Source organism: Hyperolius riggenbachi, chromosome 7 (genome assembly GCF_040937935.1).
Source record: "Hyperolius riggenbachi isolate aHypRig1 chromosome 7, aHypRig1.pri, whole genome shotgun sequence".
Classification (NCBI taxonomy): Eukaryota; Metazoa; Chordata; class Amphibia; order Anura; family Hyperoliidae; genus Hyperolius; species Hyperolius riggenbachi.
This window is the reverse complement of record NC_090652.1, coordinates 39,388,160-39,415,328: the sequence shown is the minus strand read 5'-3', so window position 1 is coordinate 39,415,328 and position 27,169 is coordinate 39,388,160. Positions and strand designations below refer to the sequence as shown.

The 27,169-nt window shown below is 45.5% G+C and overlaps 1 protein-coding gene across 2 annotated transcripts; it reads left to right on the top strand.

The window, feature by feature from the left end:
- Positions 1-4,197: 4,197 nt before the first annotated feature.
- LOC137525482 (cardiotrophin-1-like) lies at positions 4,198-26,058 on the top strand. Of its 2 annotated transcripts, none has more exons than XM_068246593.1 (3): positions 4,198-4,270; positions 21,840-21,964; positions 24,776-26,058. In XM_068246593.1, the coding sequence occupies exons 1-3, from the start codon at positions 4,255-4,257 to the stop codon at positions 25,199-25,201; spliced, it is 567 nt and encodes a 188-aa protein (XP_068102694.1). In that variant the 5' UTR covers positions 4,198-4,254; the 3' UTR covers positions 25,202-26,058. The 2 variants fall into 2 exon arrangements, with proteins under 2 accessions (XP_068102694.1, XP_068102693.1); XM_068246592.1 differs by lacking the exon at positions 4,198-4,270 and adding an exon at positions 19,608-19,685.
- Positions 26,059-27,169: the final 1,111 nt, after the last annotated feature.

The window sequence follows — 27,169 nt, the reverse complement described above, 5'->3', positions numbered from 1 at the left end:
CCCCGGTAGCCCTGGGATCAGTGAAAGGGAACATGGTTCCCGATTACCTATCCCTTTCCCCTGCAGTAAAACCGAAGCGCTCACTCGTGAGGCTCCGCCTCTTCTGCCCAGAAGAATTTCCGCATCCCCCTTGTACTTCCGCTTAGCGAGAAGTACAAGGAGGAAAACCAAAAACGAAGGTGGCCATCTTGTGGCCAAATAGTAAAACTACATCTACACATTTTTTATATCACAATTTATACACATAATAACAATTTTTAACAAAATTTGCTATTTATGTCCCACACCAAAATATTCCCCCAAATAAAAATTTTTATGGGAAAAAAAAAATGTACAATTAAAAAAACAAAACATAAATAGTTACCTAAGGGTCTGAACTTTTTAAATATGCATTTGAAGGGGTATACTACAAACATTTTTTAAATTATAAGCTTGCAAATAGTGATGGTCGCAAAACGGAAACAACGCACCTTTATTTCCAAATAAAATATTGGCGCCATACATTGTGATAGGGACAACATTTAAATGGTATAATAACCGAGACATACGGGCAAATAAACTACATAGGTTTTAATTATGGTAGCATGGATTATTTTAAAGGTATAATGGCCGAAAACTGAGAAATAATGAATTTTTTCCATTTTTTTCTTATTAATCCTGTTAAAATGCATTTACGGTAAAGTGGCTCTTAGCAAAATGTACCACACACAGAAAGCCTAATTAGTGGCGGAAAAAATAAGATATAGATCAATAAATTGTGATAAGTAGTGATAAAGTTATTAGCGAATGAATGGGAGGTGAAAATTGCTCCGATGCATAAGGTGAAAAATCCCTGCGGGCTGAAATGGTTAAAGAATACCAGTTGCCTGGCAGCCCTGCTGATCTATTTGGCTGCAGAAGTGTCTGAATCACACCAGAAACAAGCATGCAGCTAATCTTATCAAATCTGACAATAATGTCAGAAACACCTGATCTGCTGCATGCTTGTTCAGGGTCTATGGCTAATAGTATTAGAGGCAGAGGATAAGCAGGACAACCAGGCAACTGGCACTGCTTAAAAAGAAATAAATATGGCAGCCTCCATATCCCTCTCACCTTTAAGGCCTTGTTCACATTACAAATTGCTAGCACAATTGCAAGCGCTGAGTGATTTGGTTAGCGATTTTAAAAGCGATTTTCCCTGTGCTTTGCGCTTAGAAAAGTGCTTTTGTGGAGCGCTGATTTTTTACACTACCTGACGTCAGTCAGGAAGTGAACTCTTTGACCTGGAAATAAATAAATACAATGTTTTTATTCATAAAAGCGCTTGGGAAATTGCTTTTAAATTAGCTTTTTCAATCGCTTTGCGATTTCCCTATACTTTCTATTGAATCAAAAAAGCTCAGAAAATTGTGCAGGAGCCGTGTTTGCAATTCAATAGAAAGCGCATCTCTCATGTGACAACACTCACAATAATTTAGGCAGTTCCCTTATATTACATAGAAATGGTAAGATTGTATGAAAAAAATTGTACCATGTATGGCCACCATAAGTGTGACTGCATTAGCTGCATGCTTGTTTCAGGTGTGCAATTCAGACACTACTAATGATGAGAGATCAGCAGGATGCCAGGCAAATGGAATAGTTTAAAAGGTAACAAATATGGCAGCATTTCACTTAGGTGTCTACAAAATAATACAAAAAAGACTGTAAGATTCCAAATACATCCTATTTGAAGGATAGTCTGGAAAATATGGCAAAAATGACGCTATGTATGTGTACGGGGAGTAGTGCAGAAGCTTACCACACCTCCCTTGCCCCAGTGTCAGGGCGCGATTCCACTTAAGCGGTGCGCGTCTGCGAGCCAGCTCTTCTGGGTCTGCGGGGAAAGCAGACGAATCCCATCAGCCGTGCCATGCTCGGTTATGGGATCCGCAGCCTCCCGCGCCGATTCGGATGGAAAAGCCGGCCGAATCGCTAGCGGTAACGATGTGGGGAAACTCTGCGGATTTGCGGCGGTTTCCGCTCAAGAGGAAACGCGCCCTCAGTCTCCATTTTCCTGAAAAGCAACCCATTCCGAAGTTGGCGAGGTCGGCGCATGCGCAGGATGCTGGAGTATCCATGCAATTCCGCTGGAAGACCTACCCGGCACACACACGTACTTGACTTGAGGTCGGTCTTCAGACATACTGAGCATGCACTGTGTAGTGTGTCCAGGTCAGAGGGCACGCATGCCCGCTGATGTGCATGCACGTGTACTCGAGCGGACATACTGCGCATGTGTCAACCCCGCTGGCCAGGCGTACCTATGAAATAGCCACCGGGAGACTTGGGCGCAGGATACAGCCAATATATGGCTTACCCTGATCCTGCACAAGTCCCGGTGGCGTTAATTACTATTCTCCCTCCAGGTCCACGCGGATGGTGGGGAGTGATGTAATTTGGCTTCCAGCTATTTGGACGAATTACAGTTTTTTAAAAGTCTTCTGACGGCGCCGAAGTTACTCACTGTGCGCCGCTATAGCCGAAATTCCTATTAAGGTCTACACCGGCTATGCCGAAATCTCCTGTGCTGTTTTAACTGCACTCGCTGGCCAGGACTTCGCAACGGGCCCCTTTGCAGCAAAACGGGGGCTGACATCGGCGGAAGGGAGGTGCAGTAAGCTTCTGCACTCCTCCCCACACACAGGGTATCATTTTTGTCATATTTTAGGACTAATGTATCCTTGAAGATTAGGACTATAGATGATCCTATATTGGCCTATATGCTCAATGAGCTATCGCATTCGGTAATGAACTGTCGGAAAATTACCGACTGAAATATGACCATCTCCACATTCACGTTTTCCGCCTGAAATTGCCGTTTGCGGAAAAAGTGCGGTAAAAAAGTGATAAAAGTGCAGTAATATGTCAGTAAATATTTGTTATTTTAGAGGTACATTCCGCAGAAATGAAATTCATAATGAAAAACGAGCACATTGTTTTATCCTCAATTACTGTATTTTTTTTAATCACCTGTAAGTACCTGGCACTATTAGGCCTCTTTTCCACGGGCAGTTGATAGGCAGTGAAATTCCTCTCAAACTCTCACAACTGCTCACTGCTGCCTGGTAACTGCTCGTTGCTGCCTGGTAACTGCTCACTGCTGCCTGGTAACTGCTTGTTGCTGCCTGGTAACTGCTCACTGCTGCCTGGTAACTGCTTGCTGAGCACACAGCTCAACAGTCCGTGGAAAAGAGACCTTATTCACTTTACATCCAGTTACATGTAGTCTAGAGCCTTTTCAGTTGTGTTTGCTGAACTTTATTTTATCTTCCGCACTTTTAACAACCGTTTAACAACTTTTAAAACTATTTCCACTTTGTTACCACACTTTTTTTTTACCGACCTTGAGGGCCCATTCACACTAGAAGCGCTTTTATGAGCGTTTTGCGATTATCGTTTTTTAAATTCGCTCCCATTCACTTTCATTAAAATCGTGCTAAAAATCACTGCGATTTCGGGATCGCGTGCACAAAAATCGCTGTCATTTTAATGAAAGTGAATGGGAGCGCATTTAAAAAATTATAATCAATCGCAAAACGCTCAGCAAAGCACTTCTTGTGTGAATGATCCCTTAGGCCCCTTTTCCACGGGCAGTCGATAGGCAGTGAAATGCCTCTCAAACTCTCACAACTGCTCACTGCTGCCTGGTAACTGCTTGCTGAGCACACAGCTTAACAGTCCGTGGAAAAGAGGCCTTACTCACACGCGGGGAAAAAAAAAGTGAATCTGGGGGAAAAAATATGTCAGCCTCCATATACCTCTCACTTCAGATTCCCTTTAATACGTTAGGAAAACTGAATGCAAATGATGTTGACGGATATTTGCGTAGCAGAAGCCACACTTGTGAAATGTTCGCTGTGGGTATCTGCAGGGGATCTCATTAGTCGGCCTTTCCAAGCAGCCGACATCCACACGTTTGTGGGTGACGATGTCGATTGCCAGCTCTTGCGCAGCGGTTGAAGCGAAGTCATGCCAGTCTGCACGACCAGAGGCAGCTGGGATCCCAGCCAGAGGCTGACATAGAAGCCTTGCAAGCCTGAATGGAGGGAGGGAGGAGGGGGATCCTGACATCATAGGGGAAAAAACCTTTCAGGGAATTAGTGGTAAGTAGTGGGCGGAGTCTGGGCTGGGATAAGAGGAGGGGAGGGGAAGCAGCAGCTACACCACAGGCTCATCACACAGACACACACACAGCACTCTGACACAGGGGGAGTCTGCAGCTCACACTACATGGAGATCATCACAGGTAGGAACTTTAGCTAAAGTTTGTGAAAACTTTCTGCTGCTCTGTAACTCTATCTGTGCCTGTTATATAATCCTGCAGCCCAGCTCTTCTGGTGTTTAATATCACCTGACTGCTTAGGGCATTTAACACAGCGGCTCATCAAGTAGCGCAATTAAGGAGATTGGGGCCCCAAGCACTCTATTGATATTGAGCCCCAAAGCCTTACAAGGACAGCTGCAGTGTCAGAGAGGTGTGTTTAGATTAAGGATCACCACTATACAATGCACATATAGAGCTGTTCATTACCAGCACAGCACCAATGCAAAGCTAATAAGATGGATGGAGGGTGTCTCTGGTCCAGGGGCCCTGCTGCAGTTGCAACCTTTGTCCAGGGCTGGTGCTACCATAGAGGCAAAGGGGGCAATTGCCCCAGGACCCCTGACTACTTAAGGGTCTCCCCCTGACTTGTGCCCCTGCACCAATTTGTCAGAATAGCAGCTTGCCTATCCCTGCTGTCTGCCTCTTCCCTATGTCCAGTCATGCAATAATCTGAATTACAAGGGATGAATATGTTGGGCAGGGGTCCCCCAGGTTTATTTTGCCCCAGGGCCCCATTGTAGCTTGAACTGGCCCTGCCTTCATCCCCTATTGCTAGGCCACTGGGCTCATCCTGCCTGCTGTGACACTACAAGTCCAAGCATGCAAGTTTTCTGTATTTACCTAATTTTGTTTTTGGGAATAGAATCTGTTAACTTGGCCACAGGTTACTGGTGGCTACTAGGAAGTCACCTGATGCCAGTTTGAGCTCCCTTATAACAGCTGGCATCTTTCTGCTGTCATGTGATGTTTGTTATGCCATGCTGACCCAACTACCCCAGGGCATACAAGATCGCTGCACAGACTAATCAGATCTGGAAGGATAATAATTGCGGACAAGATGTATGGGTACACATTCAGAGTTCCAATTCACACAAGCTGCCTGACCTGTGTTTCATGGCCAAAAGCTGCTTCCCCAGAGGCACTCCGCATGCAAACATCAACTGAGCCAATGACCAGTACCACTGCAATCTGAGATTCTTAAGAGAATTGTGCTCAGCGACTCAGTCAATTTACACATGGAATCGTCACTGAGCACAATTCTCTTAAGAATCTCAGATTGCGGTGGTACTGGTTGTTGGTTCAGTTGATTGAATGCGGAGTGCCTCTGAGGAAGCAGCTTTTGGCTGTGAAACGCGTGGCGGACAGTCTTTTGTGTGAATTGGAGTTCTGAATCTGTACCCATACATCTTGTCCATGATTTGAAGAAACTGTGAACGAAGAATAAAGAGAATATATTGGTTCATAGAACACCCCATTGTGTATTTGGGGTTGTTTTGCTGAAGTATTAAGGGGTGGAACAATACTACTTTTATTGTCTATAGGATAATGCTAACTCAGGTAATCACATCTGCATCTGATTACTTTGTGTTGTGGTGGTAATTCTGAATCTTGCTTCATGGAGCAAGAAATTGACCAAAGCTGGAATTTTTAGTTCATCTCTGCTCTCCAGTAGAGGGCAAAAACTCAGCCAAGTGATCTGGTCTGTGAGGTCTTGACCAATGCTTGGCACTAGTCTATTTTAGGTGACCCAGCAGGAAACCTCACAGGGCACAGCCAGTGCTGGGCTGAAATTGCGCATGAGCGTAATTATGCATCGTAATTGAATGCAAATTTATGCGTAAGCGCTATACGTAACTTACGGTCTTACGCATAATTATTTACGCATAAGCAGTAAAGTAGTATCGTAATTACAATGTGTGTAATTTTACGCATAATTACTAACATAAAAACTCCCCTTTTTCTAAGAGTAGCCAATCAGTCAACATCCTAAGCAACCAATAGTATCTTTTCCCGCCCTTCAGTATATAAGCATACATTTTGACGCATACGAATGTGTATGCAATAGCTGTCACATTGACGGCTATTGCGTACACATCGTCCGTATGTGTCAAAAAGTACGCATTAATGGGTATTACGGCACTACTCGTAACATCGTAGCGTAAGTGCCTACATTACGGTATCCTTGAGCGTAACTGCGTAAGTTAACGTGTAATTACAGTCATGAACCATACATAATTTTCTACGCCGTAACCATAATGCGTAATATCGTAAAATTACGCGTAATGATCCGTACGACCAGCACTGGGCACAGCTCTCCAATCACAGCACCCTCTTACAGTGCAGAGTGTTGTGATTGGCCAAATAGTGTAAGTGAGAGGGTGCTTTTCATCCAATCACATTAGTGGAATTTCCCTATGAGGTTTCCAGCGGAGTTCCCTTAAGTAAGACTAGATCCCAAAGCCCTAGTGTGCCTACCGTTCCTCTGATTAGCGCTCTGCCATTGCAGGTCCTCGGTGACAAATGAGCATGTTTTCTCTTCCACATGCCCATGCTGCAGGGTGCTGGTTCTCTTGTGCTGCCCATTATCCCTCTTTACCTTTCCATTGAGCAGAACACATTGGATACAGCTGAACAATGTCTTTACAGCACTCTTTCCTCATATTTTCTAAGGGCTTGTTTCCACTAGTGCGATTCTGTTGTGGGAAACGCAAAAATGAATGTTTGCAAATTCATTCAAATTTGCATCTGTAAGTATGCGAATTTAACCATGTCAGTGCCTATGTGCTTTTACATTGATTTTAAGTGAAACTGTACACTAAATTGCATGGGAAATTCGCAAAATTAAAACGCATGTGAATTTCCTAATAAATACATTACAGGCGAATCGCACATTAGCCTTGCGGTGTGCAAATTCTGCTGGCTTTGCTGTACAGTCCACCGCACAATTTCTGACAAGTGGAAACCGGCCCATTGGCTATGCGAATCTGCGTGCAGATTTGCTGTAGTGGAAACGGGCCCTAATGCTGGGCGTACACTGTTAGGTTTTGCACTGTTATCGAGCCAGCGGCTCTGCCAGCTCGTCCGCGCGGATCAATTCCTGCTCGTCCCCACGGGCGCTGCTAATCAGCCGCTCGTTTCTTCCCATTGGTCTCCCCGCCAGTATTGAGTGCAGTATCGATCCAGCGGGGTATCGGACAGGTTGGAACTTATCACTCGAGCCATCAGCGGCTCGATAAGCATTATCTGACCATGTATGCCCAGCATTACTCTTAAAGAGACACTGAAGCGAGTAAAAAACTCGCTTCTAATATATTCAGCAGGGGCATGTGTGCCCCTTCTAAACCGCTGCTTTCCCGCGGCTAAACGGGGGTCCCTTGCCCCCCAATTCCCCCCCCCCCCCTGCAAAATCTACGACCAACTTGGTCGTAGATTTTGCTGCTCCTAGAGGCAGGGCTAACGGCTGCAGCCCTGCCTCTCAGCGCGTCTATCAGCGGCGCATCACCGCCTCTCCCTCGCCCTTCTCAGTGGAGGAAGACTGAGAGGGGCGGGGGAGAAGCGGAGATACGCGCTGACAGACGCGCGTGAGGCAGGGCTGCAGCGGTTAGCCCTGCCTCAATGCGAAAGAGATCCCTGGCGAGGACGAAGGGGATTTGGGGTGTAAGGGACCCCTGTTGTGCGGCGGTTTAGCAGGGGCACACATGCCCCTGCTGAATATAAGAGAAGCGAGTTTTATACTCGCTTCAGATTCTCTTTAAGCCTGGTACACACACCCAATTTTACCATCTCCATGTAGAAAGGGCTTCAGCTCTGTTGGCCATCATACTATATGTAAAGGTTGTAAAATTGCCCAATCAATATTGAATGTTTATCAATGTTTACCTGTCCTAGTGACTCCCCAACAATACAGGTTTCTCAGGCAACCTCAGCTATGCCCAGGTGGGATAATTAGTGTCTCAGTTACATGGAATCCACCCAGCTGAGACTAATTACCTCGCTTGTGCATAGGTGAGGTTACCTGCATAACATGCACTGCTGGAAGTCGCAAGGACAGGTATAATGGGCCTGTTCACAGTACTGCATTGTAACTGTGCTATTCTAACTTTGTATTGGTGCGTATGGCATAATGTAGTCTCATTTCACACACAACATAATATGCGAGGGCTAAGCTGGAACTTTGCACAGAGCCTATCAGATGTGGAAAATGACCAATTAATGAACTGATGGCTAGATGAAGGCCTCAAGCTTTTAATTAACCGGGTGGATGTGGTCCTGTGTTGGGCATGGGGAAAATCTGAAGACACTAATGTATTTCACTTAACCCCCCCTGGCGGTATAAAAAATTCCGCCAGGAGGGAGCGCAGCAGTAATTTTTTTTTTCTTATATCATGTAGCGAGCCATGGCGACGGGGCGGGATGACGTCAACGACGTTGGGACGTCATTGGGAGTCCCGAACCACCCCTCAGCGCTGCCTGGCACTGATTGGCCAGGCAGCGCACGGGGTCTGGGGGGGGGGGGGTGCGCGGCGCGACGGATACCGGCGACCGAGCGCAGGTCGGCGGCGATCGGTGTGCTGACGCAGATAACAAAGTGCTAGCTGCGTCCAGCAAAAAAAAAATTAAACATCGGCCCAGCAGGGCCGGAGAAAACCTCCTGTGCAGCTTACCGCCAAGAAGGTTAATGAGTCCATTGGCATTTAACTCTTTAGAGCACACTTGAGGTGAGAGGTTTATGGAGGCTGCCATCTTTTTCTTTTAAATATTTTCCCGGCAGCCTTGCTGATCTTTCTGGCTGCAGTGATGTGTGAATCGCACACCTGAAACAAGCATGAAGCGATTCCAGTCAGACTTCAGTCAGAAACCTCTGATCTGCATGCTCAGGGTCTGTGGCTCAAAGTATGAAGCTTGATAAATCCATGCAATTATGACTGGCTACTTTGACCACATCTGTGTAGTATGAGGGCTTACCTGGGCATTTTACCACCCCTGTGTAGTATGTGAGCTTACCTGCACATTTTACCACCCCTGTGTAGTATGTGAGCTTACCTGCGCCTTTTACCACCCCTGTGTAGTATGTGAGCTTGCCTGCACATTTTACCACCCCTGTGTAGTATGTGAGCTTACCTGCACATTTTACCACCCCTGTGCAGTATGAGAGCTTACCTGCGCCTTTTACTACCCCTGTGTAGTATGAGAGCTTACCTGTGCCTTTTACCACCCCTGTGTAGTATGAGAGCTTAGCTGCGCCTTTTACCACCCCTGTGTAGTATGAGCTTACCTGCGCCTTTTACCACCCCTGTGTAGTATGAGAGCTTACCTGTGCCTTTTACCACCCCTGTGTAGTATGAGAGCTTACCTGCGCCTTTTACCACCCCTGTGTAGTATGAGCTTACCTGCGCCTTTAACCACCCCTGTGTAGTATGAGAGCTTACCTGTGCCTTTTACCACCCCTGTGTAGTATGAGAGCTTACCTGCGCCTTTTACCACCCCTGTGTAGTATGAGTTTACCTGCACAATCTGTTCATAATTTGAAATCTGCATTTATACCAAAAGTGGCCACAAATGATCCAATATTTTTCATCCAATTATACCAAATCTATGTAGTATAAGGGTAAATTGAATATATTGAACAGATAATTAAGGCAGTTCTTATATTACATAGGAATGGTAAGATTGGCTGAAAAAGTATGGCTCATAAGTGACCAGCAATAGTGGGGGGAAATTGGCAAATCAAAATTCAATGGGTACTGGGCTTTAGAGGCAGATGCCCAGGCAACTTGTTTTGTTAAACCTACCTGGCAGTATTGCTAGATTTTAGGGTCTAAATGTGGTGCAACTTCCAGCATGGCTGCCGGCATCTGTATCCCAGAGGTGAGTTAAAACACCCACTGCTCTGCACTGTCCCTGCAAATATGTCCTAGCAGCTACCCGGACTCAGGATCACCACTCCTGGCTTCTTCCACCCTGAGCCTGACTCGGGAGTTACCGCCAAGGAGGTTAAAGGACACCTGAACTGAGTGGTGTCCAGTGGCTGCCACATTTCCTTATAAACCATACCAGTTGCCTGGCATCCTGCTGATCGTTCATCATGCATCAGTAGTGTCTGAATCACTCACCTGAAACGAGCAGCAACACCTGATCTGCATTGTTCAGTGACTATGGCAGAGAGCAGGGGAGGCTGAGCAGGACAGCCAGGCAATTTACATTAACAAATCCCTCTAACTTCAGTTGTGCTTTAATCAAAGGATAAAATAAAGGTAGGTAATGTAAAGTCCATCTAGATATGGGTATCTTGTATTGGTTGGTTCAGTCTAATTTGGAAACTTGCTAAAGCTGTATTTTCCACTGCAGTTACTCTGCAATAAATCCAAAAACTAAGGATGGCAAATTTCCAGCAATGTTTTCAGCTTGAAAATGGACCAGTCAAACTTTACCTTGGCAGGATTTGATTGGTTCATGCTTCATAAATTTGCTTTTTTATCTCTACCACAAACCTACTCATGTGTTGTCTGAGGCCTCGTTCAGGAGCGTGGCTGCTTGCGGTGGAATCGCATGTCAGCTGCTCGCTTACTGTGAGGAATGTGGCCAATCAAAGTTGGCAGTGAGTATTGACTGATTTCAACCTGGCTCTGTTTTTGACAGTGTACAATTTACAAGATCAGCATACATTTGCAAGTCAATCATCTGAAATGACTAGCGGTGGCTTATTATGCAAATCCTTTTTTTGACCTGAATTAGAATTTGCATGAGTGGAAACAGGCTCTTGAAGTATCGAATGGCCAGCATGTAATGCTGGGAATACACGTTTCGTTCTTGCCTTCATTTTAGCCTTCGTTTCGATTGTGCCTTTTGTCCTTTTCGTTCCCGAAATAATCGAACGTACGGTTAATATCACCACCCACGGTTTCGTTTTTTTTTTCGATTCTGATGGTTTTGTTTTTCCAATGATCGAAGGCTGCAAAGAAACGAAACGAAAATCCCTTTTTACAGGGACGGACTAGCATAAACGAATATATAATCGATCTGAACAGCCATCAAGCCTACCAATGGCTCGATTAGATGGATAAAGAGAGATAATATCAAACATGTTCGATCACTAGTCGTTCGTTTTTGGGGTCTATTAATCGAAACTATGAGATTATGACTATTTTCACATACGTTTTCAACACTCGATTCGTTTACTGAACGAATCGAAGGCTAAAACGAAGGCAAAAACGAACCGTGTATTCCCAGCATAAGTCTGATAGCTGAGTAGATTACACATTGGATTACACCTAATCAAAGCTAATTTCCACTGATGCAGATTCTGGTTGAACTTCTATCTATATAAACGTTTGGTTCATTGCAAATGATCAAAAAAATTCTTGTTTGTGATTGGAAGAGTAAAGAGTCGGTTACATTGCGCCGTCAGCAAGGAGGGTACAGCAGAGTACACAACTTCCACAGACTCTGGTGTTGTCAGCATGCTCTGAAGACAGATCAATGAGGTATGGAGGGAGAAAGGAAGGAGAATTGGTACTGCTGCTATTACTTTTATTCCAGAGTGCAGAACAATTCAATATCCATTGTGCAATAAACCTAATCTTCACAGTGACCTCCATAAAGCTAATCTTCAGAGTGACATCACAAAGATCAATCGGGGATATATTGTGAAGACCTACTGTGCTGGGAAAGTGGCGCATAGAGGGTGGGTGCTGGGCACAGCCTTACGGCCGTTTCACGCCAAATGCGCGTCTACGGAGGCTGCCTTTTTGTAGCACCCACCGTTTGACTGGATTTGCATGTTATAGCGGTGTGCTTAAAGAAATTTTTAGCGTTGCTTCTGCCGTGAACTGGTAACCTTTCTGATTCGTCGGCGCTATCAATAGTCTCGTCTTCAGAATCCGCAGAAGCGCATTTGGCGTGAAACGGCCGTAAGGCTATCTGTGCCCAGCACCATCTCCAGCACCTTCCCAGCACAGTATGTCTTCACAATATATCCGATTGATCTTTGTGATATGTCACTGAAGATTTGCTTTATTGCACAATAGATATAGAATTGTTCTGCACTCTGGAATAAAAGTAATAGCAGCAGTGCCGATTCTCCTTCCTTTCTCCCACCATACCTCCCAATTCTAACCAGCAAATTCTCACAGGAAGTGAGATCAGAGCCTGGACAAGGTCCTCCAGCACCCAAGGCTGAGACGCCAAAGTGCGCACCTCCATCTCTCCACCCCAGCTTCACACACTGATTGCTATTAGACTAAGAGGTGCCTCAGGGCCTCCAACCCCTCCCCCCTTACACCTGATTATCTAGTTATCTGGCTTGCAGTCACTGCCATGTATCCCCTTTTCTTATTTCTTTCTGCTTCAAACACAATTAGGAATGACAGCTGAATGAATTGTGCGCCCCCTCCTACACTGCGCCCTGAGTCTGGAGCCTCTCCAGCCTATGCCTCGGCCCGGCCCTGAGTGAGATACTGAGGTAACTGAAGTCGGCAGCTGCTTAGGGCTGGCCAGTGAGATGCAGGAATAGGCAGACTTTTCAGTGTATGCAGACTGATAGTGCACAGATATTGGCAGGATTTGCCCTGTCCATTTTCAAGCTGCATACATTTGCATTGGGAGACTTCTATTCCTATGCAGTGGTGTAGCTGGGGATTATGGGGCTCCATAGCAACTGTCCCCATCCCACCACAACACTTGGGCACACATGAAGTGAGAGGGATATGGAGGTAGCCAGTTGCCTAGCTGTCCTGCTCATCCTCTGCCTCTACCTCTAATGCTTTTAGCCATCGATCCTGAACAAGCATATGCAGATTAGGTGTTTGACCTGGATTTGCCTCACTTTTTTTTTTTTTTTCAGGTGCAACTTGCACTAAAGAGTAGCAGGACAGCCAGGCAATCGGTATTGTGTTAAAAGGAAATATGTTGTCCTTTAACCTCCCTGTTATTCAATTGCCCCAGGACTTCTGTGCAAAAAGTGATTTTCATATATTTTTTTTTTTCCTTTAACTTTCCAAAATGTCACGCAAGGCTCTAGTATGGAAACGGCTATTTAGCCGCACAATTAAATTGGACCCGCCGGTTCAACCTAGTGTATCTTCCATACCGTTATGATCCACATTACAAATCGGCGCTGTATCGGCTTTGATAACGGCGCGGCCAATATTCTCGTACCGTTGTGGATCATACACTGGATACACTGCGCACTGTATCAGACACTTGCGAGGTGACCCGGCCGGGGTTGCACTGGGGATGGGTGGACGGCAGAGCAGCAACTCGGCCTTGGATGGTCGGACACAGGCGTAAATGCTGCCTCCTCCCCGCTGAGCAGGTACCTCCTGGCCCCGGGGTGTCGGAGCACACGCCGCCTGCTCTCAGCTCCCGGAGCCGCTCTGTAGGAGGGATCCACAGCCAGGCCCGCACTCGCAGGCCGCCCTAAATATCCCGGGAGCAGCTCGGGACTCTGGCAGCAGCACACCCGAAGAGGGAGGCAGAGAGCGCCCGCCGGGGGGAGGCGGTGGCTCTAGACTGCTCATTGGATCTGGACGTGTGCGTTGCCGCAAATCTCATGTCTAACAGCAAACTTCAATGTTTCATAGCCGGTTGATAGCCGTATATTAAAAAAAATATACGGCTATCAACCGGCTATGAAACATTGAAGTTTGCCGTTAGACATGAGCTTTGCGGCAACACACGTGTCCATTTCTAATCGCGGCTAATATTCTCGTACCGGCTCTAGTATACAGTGCAGGAGAGTATTGAGGTGTATGCACGTCAATACCGTTCACAGCATGTTTTGTATTGACATGTATATCAATCAGTACAGCCAGGGAGGTGAAATTGGCCTGTATGAAGCCATGATTGACCTTCAGTCAGTAGGGAGTAGTGGCTTTAGCCAAAAGGGCAATCACTCCTTCCCTGCACAATATGTTGGCGCTCTATAAATCAATAACTGACTAAAGGGGTGTTTCAGCGGGATGGGGGGTTTGAGCTGGCAGCAGTCAGTTGCTGAAGAAATGATAAAAGCTTTTGCAGATGGTCTTATGCCTTTCCATTCCCCTCCCCTCGTTCCAGCGTAGTCACCCGTTAGTCTTCAACTGATGGGCTCTGCACTGCTCCTGCACTTGCATCGGGCCCAGAGCCCCTCCCGCTATCCAGTGCTGTACAGCAGATCTGATTGGTCTCAGCTATTTCCACCCAAGTGGAGAGCTGCTCCTGCGCAGGGTTGCAGTAGGTAAACATTGCAGGCGTGCCTGCAGCACAGCAGACGTCCTTTGTCAGCCGTGGTTTTGTGGGAGCCAGTGCTGGATTGCAAAGGCTTAGAAGGATTGGGAAAACCTTATAAGAATCCAGAGGCTTCCCCTTTCCAGAATCCAGAGGCATCCTGCACAGGACACTATTGTAGATGGGAACACGGAGACGCATGGCCAAGCCTGTGGAGTAAGCCTGTCAGCCAAAAAATGACACTAGCTGGTGGCAGGAGGATCTGTGAGGGCATGGAATAGCCGCAGGAGGCTGGTAGAAGCCCCAGGTGAGTTAAAAAAAAATAAATCTGGTTAAAGGGGCACTATATAGCGAAACATTTTAAAATATGTGCAAACAAAAGTACTTTTTTTTTTTTTTTTTCCTAGAGTAAAATGAGCCATAAATTACTTTTCTCCTATGTTGCTGTCACTTACAGTAGGTAGTAGAAATCTGACAGAAGCGACAGGTTTTGGACTAGCCCATCTCTTCTTAGGGGATTTTCAGCAAGGCTTTCATTCTTTATAAAGATATTCCCTAAAGATTTAAACAATGATGCTGGCCAGCCTTCCTGTTTGCCACACTGTTTTCTGGCAGTTGGACAGAGCAACTGCCATTCACTAAGTGCTTTTGAAAATTAAATCCCGAGAATCCCCTATGAAGAGATGGACTAGTCCAAAACCTGTCACTTCTGTCAGATGTCTACTACCTACTGTAAGTGACAGCAACATAGGAGAAAAATAATTTATGGCTCAGTTTACTCTGGGAAAAAATGTACTTGTATGTTTGCACAAATTTTACTTTTTTTTTTTATTTATTTTTTTTTTTTTTTGCCGTAGTGCCCCTTAAGTATCCTTTTAAGCTCTGGTCAAAAGTAAATGCTTAGAGGGAAGCCTATGGATGCTGCAGAATGCTCCATTCTCATCCCCCTGTTGCCAAGCGCAGCCCCCAAAGAATTCTAATACTTGTCAAGAGGGCTGTGCCCATCTTCAGACACTGCTGTGCAGTAAGCTGGAGCCTCTCGTGGCTCTGTGCTACACCACCGCACTGCTACCACAAGTGCAGCACAGCCACATGTCATAGTGCGCCCTGATTAAGGGCTCGTTCACACTGGGTGCGTTTTCGGCCTTTTAAAATCGCCCACAATGCTTGTTCAATGAATCTGAATCGGTTCAAATCAGCGCAGTTTGTGCGCTGCACATTCAGCAAAGCGGTGCCTGTACCATTTGGGGCATTTTTGCTATAATGGAAGGGATAGGAAGAGCGCTAAACACTCTTAAAACTGCTTCATGTGGTGATTGCTTTCACATTATTTAGAATAAATACATTGTATGTATTTTCCAGGTCAAAGAGTTCACTTCCCGACTTGTGTCAGGGAGTGAATTACAAAACCGCTCTGGAAAAGTGCTTTTACCAGAAACACAGCACGCAGTTGAGTGCCAGAAGGGGGGGGGGGGGGGGGCCTTAGGGTTTACTGGATATTGTGGATTCCTCAGGTCCTCTGTAATTGAAATGCACACGGAGGGTTTTCTGTCCTGCTCCCACTACTGCTATAATACAATCCAGGATGTAAGGGGTTATGAGTAGAATAATACTGGCATCAGAGCAGCTGATTCCTGGAGGCCGGGAACAATTGGTAGTGACAACTGTGTAACTTGCCGGTGATATATGAGAACAGGTGTGACGGGATGATGTTGCATGACTGCATAACCTGTGCTGCTTACAGTGTAGCCAAACTACAGCAATTCACGGGGCTCCAGTCAGGAGCAAAACTGCCCATAAGGCCTCCTGCAAAAAGTCATGGGGCCCCCTGGAATCCAAACTTCTCCCCACCATACTTGATCTCCCTCCACACCCTCTGCCCCACAGAGACCAGAGTAATATTTACCTGCTTCATTGATGCTGGTCTCCTCCACGCATCACAGCTAGTAAATAACGCTGCTGGGACTTGTGCAGCAGCAGGATCAGCCATATACTGAATATGTCTCCCGGTGGCGATTTCACATGTATGCCTAACCCTATAATGCCCTCTATGCAGGCCTTCCAAATGGACCTGCAGCTAATGCAGAATGTTGCCACAAGACTGCTAAACAAGATAACCCCACCATTGCTGCATAACACCGATCCTTTGCTCATTACACTGGCTACCCATAAAATGGAGAATCCTTTTCAAAATTGGCATGCTAACATTCCAATCTCTACACAACCTAGGCCCCGTATAGCTGAAGGATTTGTTGCAACCTCTTGGAGCTAGAGCTTTGTCATGCTGTCCCTACTCTGTGGAATGTCTTGCCAAACTTAATCAAGATGGCTCCAACCCTGGTCACGGTTAAATCGCACAAAGCTACCTGTTTAGTCTAGCATTTATGATCACATAACTTTGTTTTCCTGTTCATCAATGTAGTGATGAGACCAGCTTATGTGCTTTAGGTCCTGTGGGAGAAAAGCAATTTATAAATCTGGTGGTGTCACAAACCTACAAATTACTGCACTTGTAGCTGTGGGCGTTGGGCACCCATGTTAGGATCAGTAAATGATGGCAATATGGGTGCTGTCCATGATGCAATCCGCAGTGCCCCAACCTCCGCAGGGCCTCCAGCGCCCAGATGTCCTGCTTCCAAGAGAAGACCTCTTAACACCTAACATATGAAATTTCTCACCTTATTTATTGTTTGCAGATTGAATGGAAAAAGACAACAAAATATTCCCAAGTCCCATAAAACTCAGAGGCCACCTTAGCAGGGAATTTAGGACCTGTGTGAATGATTGTTCCATAAATCCTGCAGTATGGATGTCTGTGACAGGGCCTGTAGATTGCTAACTCCTCTAGTTATTATCATAGCTGTAAGAAAAGTCATAGCTAATAGTAAGCGGCTGTACAGAGGGGGTCCTCAAGGCTCAAATGGTTCCTTAGGAAGACCATGCAAACCAGAGAACCCAAGTGAACGTGATTTATGTATAGAAGTTCCAGCTCATGTGTTCATGTTTTCTGTTATCCATGTTTCTGTTCTTAAAGCTGTCATAGGCCAATCATGGGAGTGTTGGTGGAGACCCATATTTCTGGCACACACTGTTCCATCCAGTCAGTTTTTGATTGGCCAATTTTAGTACTTCCCTGTAGTATGAGCTGAAAGGAAACCTGAGAACTGTAATGGGGTTATTTATACTTGCCTGGGGCTTTCTCCAGTCCCTAGGTGCATTGGTTCCCACACTGTCCTCTCTGGCTGCTTCATTGTCTTGTAATCTGGCCGGCTGTGGTATTCTGCGCATGCGCACCTGTCTTGCTCCGGCAACTGGGAGCATTCTGCACCTGTGCATAGCCGGGCCACTCATGCACAGGAGTGTGCAACAGTGGCCGGAGAGGGAACCCAAACGCCTCATGGGGCTAGAAGAAGCCATAGGTAAGTATAAATATCCCCAATCTGTCAGGGATGCTTTTAAGGAAATTTAATGGGGGGGGGGGGGCAGTTTACCTTGCTGCTTGCAGCCTTCTGGAGTCATCCTGTGCCTGCACCATCCTTACAAGACCCTCCAGCCAGCAATGGCAATCCCCACAAAGCTGACATGACACACGTGTCCCTACAGATAAATCGTCAATGGGAACAAGTTCAGGGTGCACATGGCTCCGACTGGCCATCTTTGAGGGGGTCACTGCTGCTGGCTGAAGGGTCTCGAATGATGGGGGCTGCCAGAAGCCCCAGGAAAGTTAAACTGCTTTCCTCACCTTTTTAGATTTCCTCTAAAGTGTACCTGACTGATACAACTATAATGGGGATATGTATACTTGGGGCTTCCTCCAGCCCCATGAGGTCCATGTACTCCCTTGCCATCCTCCCAGCCCCTCCATTGCCTTGTAATCCCCTCGGGACTCTGGAATGGCTGGTGGGGAGAAAAGAACCACACAGTGGGCAGGTGAGGGCGAGCTGCCTCTACATGTGTGGTGTGCAGATTTTGAATAGACTTCATGCTGAAATTCTTGTGTAGGTATTTAATCAGATCTAGTAATGGGAGAAATCTGTTGACCAGATTATTTTAGAGTGCCAACATATTTTGTGGTACTGTACAAAGTAAAACAGGCGTTACATAATACAGACAATTGTGTACATAATATACAAAACACATTATTGACAAAATACAAAATTGGTAACAACAGTGACAGAAGTAACATGATGAATAAAATGTGTGATTTCCTGGACACAAAAGGGAGAGAACTCTACCCTTGCAAGCTTACAATCTGGGGGGTGTATGGCCACCCTTTATCCACACAAGCTGTTCATAGAATTCAATATCTGTTGGCCCTCATACTACAGGTGGTGAAATTGATCAATGATTTTCTAATCAAAATTGCATGTTTGCACCCTTAGTTATATCTGTTGGGATGGTTTGCCAGACATCTAGACTGATGTCGGACTTGTTGTAGGCCAGGATCTGCAATTGTGAATGATGCTGTCCAGTCTGGTGGTCAGTGGCTGGGCCTGTGGTCAGTGGCTGGGCCTATGGTGGGAGTAGAAAGGGTGAGATTACTGTTCAGAGCCCATGCCAAAACAAGATATGGGCAGATCCAGAACATCTCTGGAATGTTTATGAGCACATAGTTGAGGTGTTGACCAGCATACAATGCCTCTATTGTATATCTGCCTCCTCTCGTGTTTCTGGGCTATTATCTGAGCTGTCATCGGCAGCCTCCCAATTATCCCAGACCGCCTTCTTCCTCCAGCAGCCAGTCTAACAAAGCTCTGTTCTGTAGGACCTGCTGCTCAGAACCTATAATATGGAGGATGCTGGAGAGTATAAAACTAGATTGTGTTAAAATGCATCCCCCCCCCCCCACCCAATTGATATCAGTTGTTGTAACTCTCAGTACACAGCTAAAATATAACTTGGCGTTGCCTGAGCTTAAAGGGCACATTTGTTTCCTTATAAACCGTGCAGATTGCCTGGCTGTTCTACTGAGCCTCTAGCTTGATACTTTAGCCATAGACCCTGAGCAAGCATGCAGATAAGGTTTGAGTAGCTTGTTTCCATGTGTCAAAATCTACTACATCTTAATCCATCTGTGCTTCTGATGTGTTCAGAATAGTTAGGCAACTGTTGGAAATATGGCAGCCTCCATATCCTCCTCCTTCTGGTGTCCTTTAAGGGGTAACTCTGCCTTAGTACAAAACTTGTAACTGAAGGCTGCCATGCAACATTTTTCTTTTCAGCCTGTAGCTATACCTGCTGGAAACCATAGCAACAGTATACAACAGATACCAGGATTCCCAGGGCTGTGGAGTCGGTACACAAATTATCTGACTCCCAACAACCCAGTTCATGAAACCACCGACTCCAGGTACCCAAAATTACACTCCTCTGCCCTGAAAATTGTTTGCCTAAGATCTCGTTCTCGTGTGTGTGTTCACTCATGGGGGGCACAGTGATTCCCAGCGGGGGGGGGGGGGGGGCAGTGCCCCAGCATAGCACCACCCATGAATGTTATTGTTAGACCAACACAGCTCTCATCCTCTCCCCTATGATTGTAGCTGGTGGGCAGGTCAAGATGGACCAGTCAAATATGTTTTAACTCGGCTGTAATTTTTATAGAGCTCAGACTTGTGACCATGCAAACTAGTATAAAAATCGACATCTCAGAATTATTAGCATCACATACTAGGCACAAAACAAAAAATATTGCCTCAAAGGCAGTCCTTTGGGTCAGGGTCACACGGGCTTTTGGCAGTTGCAAGGCAGTCCTTTTGGGCAGGTAGACATGGGCTTTCGGCGGTTGCAAGGTAGTCCTTTGGGTCAGGTTCACATGGGCTTTTGGCGGTTGCAAGGTAGTCCTTTGGGTCAGGTTCACACGGGCTTTTGGCAGTTGCAAGGCAGTCCTTTGGGGCAGGTAGACACTGGCTTTTGGTGGTTGCACATTCAGGCGATGCTAGAAGCTTTTCTGCAAATGAGCAGATTGCTTTAGTCACTGGCATTTCATCATGTTTTGAGTTCCCTAGAGGGACACAGAAGTGCTGAGCATAGCCAATCCTGGCATGTAGCTTCCAGGACAAGATGGGGGTTGAGTGTGGTAAGGGTAAGCATTGACGTTTAAAATGCTTCCATTCATTTGAACGGACAGCACCCGGATAAACGATGCAGCGGCTGTTGCCTTGAACCTCTCTGGAGTTATGATGATTTCCAGATTTAGGGTCTAAAAGCCATGCAATCTTCTTATTAGCTTTAAGTCCCTAAAAACAAGGAAAAAAAAGTGGTCTGTAGCAGCTCCTGCATATAACTCTCAGGCACAGGAGTAGTGCTTTGAGCCGCAGATTTCCAGCTAGAGCCTGACCACTAAGAAGGGTAATATGCCCATGTGAACCAGCTCTTCTAGAAGGAGGAGAAAAAAACACTTTCATTTCTCCTAGGAGAATTTTTCATCTTTAAAAACAAAGCAAGTTGGGAGTTACCTGGCACAGAGTATTTCCACTCACGTCTAGACAGTGACCTCAATTCACTAAAGTCAGTTCAGTAAACCACTGCATTCAGTATTTTACACTTTTCCCAAATTTACTAAAGATTCCCTGCATGAGGCAGAATTGGTTATTTACCGAACAAACATGCTTCAATCCACTAACGGTCTGTACACACGCTGGACTGGAGGCAACGACTGGTCCGTCGTCACCTCCCGCTGGGTGGGCGTTCCAACGACAGTCCGGCATGTGTACGCACTGTCGGCGGACTGATACGGCTGCTTCTGAGCGATCTGCCCGGCGGATCGCTCAGAAAAAAAGTGTGTGTGTGTGTGTGTTGCAGCAGTGTATCACTGCCATATAACTATGCACTAGAGCAGGGCTTTTCAACTCTGCCCTCAAGGCCCACCAACCGTGCATGTTTTGTGGCAATCCACAGAACTTTAATCAGCTCTGCCAAGACATGAATTACCTCACCTATGAATGTTGCAGTTTTCTGCAAAACCTGTACTAGAGCTAGCGATTGCTGGTGATCAGCGGTAAATGCCTGTTAATCACCCTAGTGTGAATGGACCCTAAAAGGAGAAAAAAATACTACTTCACTGAGCCAGAGACAAGATTGAATAATTTGGGGGGGGGGGGCTTCAATACCTGGGGCTTCCTCCAGCCCCATGTACACAGATTGCTCCCATGCTGCTGTCCTCAGTCTTCTGTAACTATAATGGCTGAACTGTTAAAATCCATATAGAACAAAATTCTTAGCAAACAGTACCACCCAAAGAGCCTAACTGGTGGCCAACAAGAGAGATCGTTTTGGTGTTATAAGTAGTGATAAAGTTTATTGATGAATGGGAGGAGTGCTGAAATGTGAAAATTGCTCTGGTCCATAAGGGGACATCACCTGTAGTGGTTAAAATCTAGTAGTGCTTCGTGTAATACAAATAGAGCAAAATGATTGTGCTAATTATATTCTATTGCATTCACCTGTGCTTGTTACAGCAGCTGAGCTGTGCTTTTATCTGATGCCAGTTTCTTGTGCTTTGCAGTGGAAAACTTGCCAGCACTCCGTGCTCTGCCATTGGAGGCGGATGATGCGAGGAGGGAAAAGCAACAAGCGCTGCTTCTGGTGGGTCTGGCCAAGACGGAGGCAGAATCGCTGCTATCTGAATATGTAAGTGGCAGCTTTGTCTTGTACAGGAAGTCCAGGTACACTCAGACATACAGCGACATGTAGGAGTCTAAACTTATTCCATTATAAACTAAAGGCCCAATATGCTAAAGTAAACCTGTGAGACTTGGGACCCTTTTGCACAAGCAGTTGATGGCCTTGGTCTAACTCTTGTAACTGCTTGGTGAGCACACAGTTCAACTGCCCATGTGAAAGGGCCCTTAGGCAAAAAATGTAAGATGCTTGCCTTGGGAGAAGGAAGTTGCTGGACAGATGGGCTTTTGAGTAGAAAGCCACTGGCATTCAAAAAGGTTGATTTAAGGCAGGTGTGAGCATGGGAGACAAGGGATTACCCAGAAGTCTGTCAGGCTCCTGTGCGTATCGCTCCACTCACACACGACCTGTGGGACACGTTCCACGACTCACTACCGCACTTCCTCCTTCTGGCTTGGAGGAAGAGCATCCCACAGGTCGTGTGCAAGTGGAGTGAGACGCATAGCAGCCTGACGGACTTCTAGGTAAGTAACCCCTTATCTCCTATGCTCACACTTGTCTTAATCAACCTTCATTGCAATTTCAAATTCAAGTGGCTTTCTACTCAAAAGCCCATCTCTGCTGCTGGATCCTCCAAGGACCTCCCCATTCCCCTCATCCCTCTTCTCCAGTGCTGGTACCCACAGAAGTTTGTAGCCATGCCCCTAAATACAGGTCACACCTGTGCAGTAGTATGGAGACGCCACTCAGGTTTGGAGGAACCACCTGTTCAGAATGGCTGAGCTCTGTAGGCAGGTTCTGGTCAATGGTCAGGGTTGGGGCTATTGGGGTTAAGAGAATAGGTATAGTAGTTGGCTACACAAACTAGTGGGGGGGCTTTCACCATAAGGGATGGGTGACATAGTAGTTAGCTCTCACTGCAGTGCTGGGTCCCTGGTTTGAATCCCAGCCAGGGCACTATCTGCACAGTTTGTATGTTCTTCCCATGTCTGGGTGGGTTTCCTCCAGGCATCCAGGTTTCCTCTCACATCCCCAAAACATACAGAAGTTAATTTGCTTCCCCCTAAATTGGCCCTGGGCTACAATACATGCACTACACAATATAGACATATGACTATGGTAGGAATTGGATTGTGAGCTCCTGAGGGACAGTTGGTGACAAGACAATATATACTCTGTACGGATCCATCTGAAAATGGCGCCTGAGAATAATGGCGCACGGTGTTGCCGCTAATCTGTCGCTTATCGCTATTTAAAGTTAAAGCCTTATCGTTATTTAGCTCTGTTTATTTGATTGAAAATTAGTGTTAACACACAGAACCCTCTCTGTGCCTATCCCTAACCCCTAGACCCCCCCCCCCCCTGGTGGTGCCTAACCCTAACCTTGACAGTGTTGCATTAAATCCATTCAGTTTTGCAGTTAAATAATGTCTGCTGTTTGGCATATGAATGGCGCTATTGACAATGTTACTGTGTGCCGTTTTTTTCTCTTCCCTGTGCACCATTATGCAGTACTAACTATAAACAGCGATAAGCATATCTTTTTAATGCGACGCCATTTTTATGCATAGGTGCTGTGCGCCATTATTCACTAATCCAACTCTGTACAGCACTGCAGAAGATGTCAGCGCTATATAGAGGTGGGTGTTTTGTCAGGGTGTGGCCTTCATGAGCAGCAACTGTGTGGCCTTCATGTCATTAATACTTTTAGGTTGTGAAAATGACGAAAGGTAGCCATACAGTGGCTTTTATTTTATCATGATCGTCCCAGCAAATCTGCAGGGAAATTGATGCCCCAAAAATTCTTGATCGCTTTGTTGGCCAAAATGTATGACCAGCAGGATAATGCACGCCAGCAGCCCTTCCCAGACTGCTAGAGGGATGGTCAGATGAGTTCTGAGTGCAGTGAATATCTGTGGTACAGGAAGTAGTGCTAGTCTAGGGGACCCAGCAAGAAGTAATGGTTCTCCTCCAACCACAGCACACTCTACAGCACAACGTTTATGAATGGCCAAATAGTGTGGGTGTAGCTTACTAAAAACAGATCTGCAACCTAAAAGTTTTTGAGGGTGCCATCCACCAACCACATTAGTGGAGTTTCCTTATGAAGCTTCCTGCTAGGTGTCCTAAAGTACACTAGCACCCAGGAAGTTGTCTGGGCTTCTGATCATAGAATTGGGCAACAAGAAGGCAAGGAATTTCGGGAGTCATGAAGGACTAACATTTGGAATGGGGCACTTAAAGCGGACCCAAACTTTTGAATTAAAAAAAAAAAAAAAAAAAAAAGTTGCACCACTCTGACACATACAAAGATAAATAAATACTCCTTCAAGCCTATGAGCATTTCAGTGCATGCTTTTCACCCTTCTCTTTCCATAACTAGGGTTATACAGGTGGCAGCCATTAGCAATTCCTCCTTTGCCAGACACCTGCTACTCACCAGTTTGCCGGTTTCTGTCCAATATGAAAGGAAGGGAGGGGTTCCTCCAATAAATGTAAAATATTTTAAATTTGTCGTCATGCAGCTGAAAAAAAGGCTGCTATTATAATTTAGAAAATAGATTTATTTCTGAAATCTTGTATTTTTAATTTGGGTCCACTTTAAAGATGTCCTTCGTGTTGGCAAATGACTGCACCACCTTATGCCACCCCAAAACTGATTTCAATTCAGGCTATAGTTGTGGTTCTCCAGGGCAGTGGCTTTCTCTAGTGCAGAGAAACTTGGTAAAATTCCAGTGAATGGTGTTTTGTTAATGGTGACTTTATGCTATATATGCTGGGCCTCGTAAAACTCTCTCTCATGCCATCTTCTCCCAACAGCTCAAACATCAAGGTCCTCCATTTTCAACCAATTTCAACCCACCACAGACTCCACCACACAGCATCCCTGTTCTGAAACGCGAAGACCTTCCTTCATCTATCTACAAACGTTTGGCCTTGATCCAGTCCTCCTTCCAGCTTCTGACCCGCTGGTTTGCCTCTGTCCACACCTGGCAAAGCTCACTGAATCCTAACGCTCACAACCTTGCCAATCTCTTGCAAATGTCTAAAAGGAATTCAGATGCCCTGAGCAAACAACTCAATGTCATTCTTGACCAGGAAGACCTCTCTTCTCCTTCACCACCATCCATTACCTCGGCTTACAATCAAAAGGTTGCTGGTTACTTCGTCTGCAAGAGTTACTTGGACTGGCTTGACCAGGCTCAGATCGACTTAACAATCCTTGTGTCGGAAAGCGCTGTGTAGACTTTACAGGATGTGGACCTTCTGATGCAACTCCTGTGCAATGTTTGTTTGGTTTAGACACGCCTACCTCATTGAGGAAAATACTTTTAGATTCTTCCATGTGGATTATTTTAATGCATATTAAGTCAGACATTTTTAAAACAAAAATGCTACTCGACCTCTAATGACTAAACTTTGGTTTCAGATTACTGTACCTCTAACCTTGGCGATACTAATTCTTGTGTTAAGAACTCATGAAAACTACTTGTGGAACTTCTGAACTTTGCCTGAATCATATGAAACCAGCAGGACCTAGGATTTTAGCAAGAATTCTGAAGGCCTCTTTTTTAGAAACTCCGTAAATGCTCCTGAGCTGTATATTGAAGTACAATCTCAGTATTTTTCCGTAAAACCAGAAGTCTACCTTCAAGCTTTGATCTCCAGTGAGTTTGTTTCATGGTCATAACTAATCTTCCTGAAAACTGATCTATTGTGCATATGTTGGATCAAGAGTATCGGTAAAAAGGTTTATACATTTCTGTAATATTGCTCAGTTTTGGATTTGTGATATGTCTTTAATGGATGGCCATGTCCACACACACCCTTGCACAAAAGATTTCAGGGTTTCCCAATAAGACTGACAGGATCTAATCACAGCTTTTTATACAAATCCAAAAGACTTTTACGGCATACAGCTATTCTGAATATTTAATCCTTCCTGTCAGCTCTGCAAGAACCTTTCCAGTTTATGTGAAATAACTTAATATTTTTAAGCTCCTGGAGTTAGAAATGCAGACAAATATTTTTTCATGGCTTTAGGTTACTTTTTTATAATGTACTCATTTTGTTTTTTTAATAAAGATGAGAATTTCAATTAATACTGATCCATTGTTTGCTGGCTTTAAATAAATCTACAGGGTTTTCACTGTATGCATGTCGGGCTCCCTTCCCGTATCTACAAGCAAAAACAATTGCCATGGTAGTTGTGTACACTTGTTACTGAATCTTTACAAGTCTTGCAGAAGATGGTGAAATCTTTCTGCCCTAGTATTCTAGACTGCCAGGCAAAGGTCCAGTGACTAGCAGTCCAGGCCACGGCCCTCCCATTAAGATGCCCTGCTAATCTGAGCCATCCTCTAGCAGTGCTAGGAGGAATGGCTCGACATTCATGTGACCACGATCTCTCCTTTAAAGGAACTCTAAAGCTGATCCGAGATGAAAAACTAACACAAGTAACTTGTTTATCTTATCTAAAGTTTAGATTACACAGCAAACCTAGCTGCAAACAGCTTGAACAGTTTATGATTATTTCTTGTGATACAATGAGGGCAGCTGTGTTTGTGATCATTACACACAGGCAAGCTAATCTGCATCTCCAGTCCTCAGCCTGTGAAAACTTCACTCCCCTCTCCTCCTCCCCTATGCCTCTGAAATCTCCGGCTAGTAACCCCTCCTGCCCAGACTGAGCTCCCATAAGCTCTTGCTACATGGATCTGAGTGCCAAGGCACTGGAAAAGCTGTGGGTGAGGCTTGTTTGTTTTTTAATACTCAATTTCCCTATAAACTAAAGTATTTGGCTTGAGGAATGCCCTATAAGCTAGATCTATATGAAAGGAGCACAATTGTGCAATGAGTAAGTTCATCTTGGATCCACTCTACGGCTCAAACAGCACACTTTATGATGCAAGTATTTGCTTAGGGGCGCTGCTCCATAGTGTCTCCCCTTCCTATACGGAGGCATCCAACTTCTCACTTGGTGTTGCACAACTGCAGGATGAAAGCAATACAGCGTGTACCCAACACCCGCAATACATGCTGATGTAGTTCCCATTGATGTGACAGTCACATCCTCTTAGCAGGTTTTGCTCATTGCTGGATGACTGCTCTTCCTGCTGCTACAATACTGGGCAGCGTTCTGTTCTATTCTCCCCCCCCCCCCTTCGAGTTGTAGCGGGTCAGGGGGAGGAGTAATTCTAGGTCCGGCTATTG

What these genes read in the sequence shown, in the direction of transcription:
- LOC137525482 (XM_068246592.1), top strand. An exon ending in AATCGCTGCTATCTGAATAT is followed by an intron (nt 21,965 to 24,775) that starts GTAAGTGGCAGC and finishes TTCTCCCAACAG; the next exon opens with CTCAAACATCAAGGTCCTCC.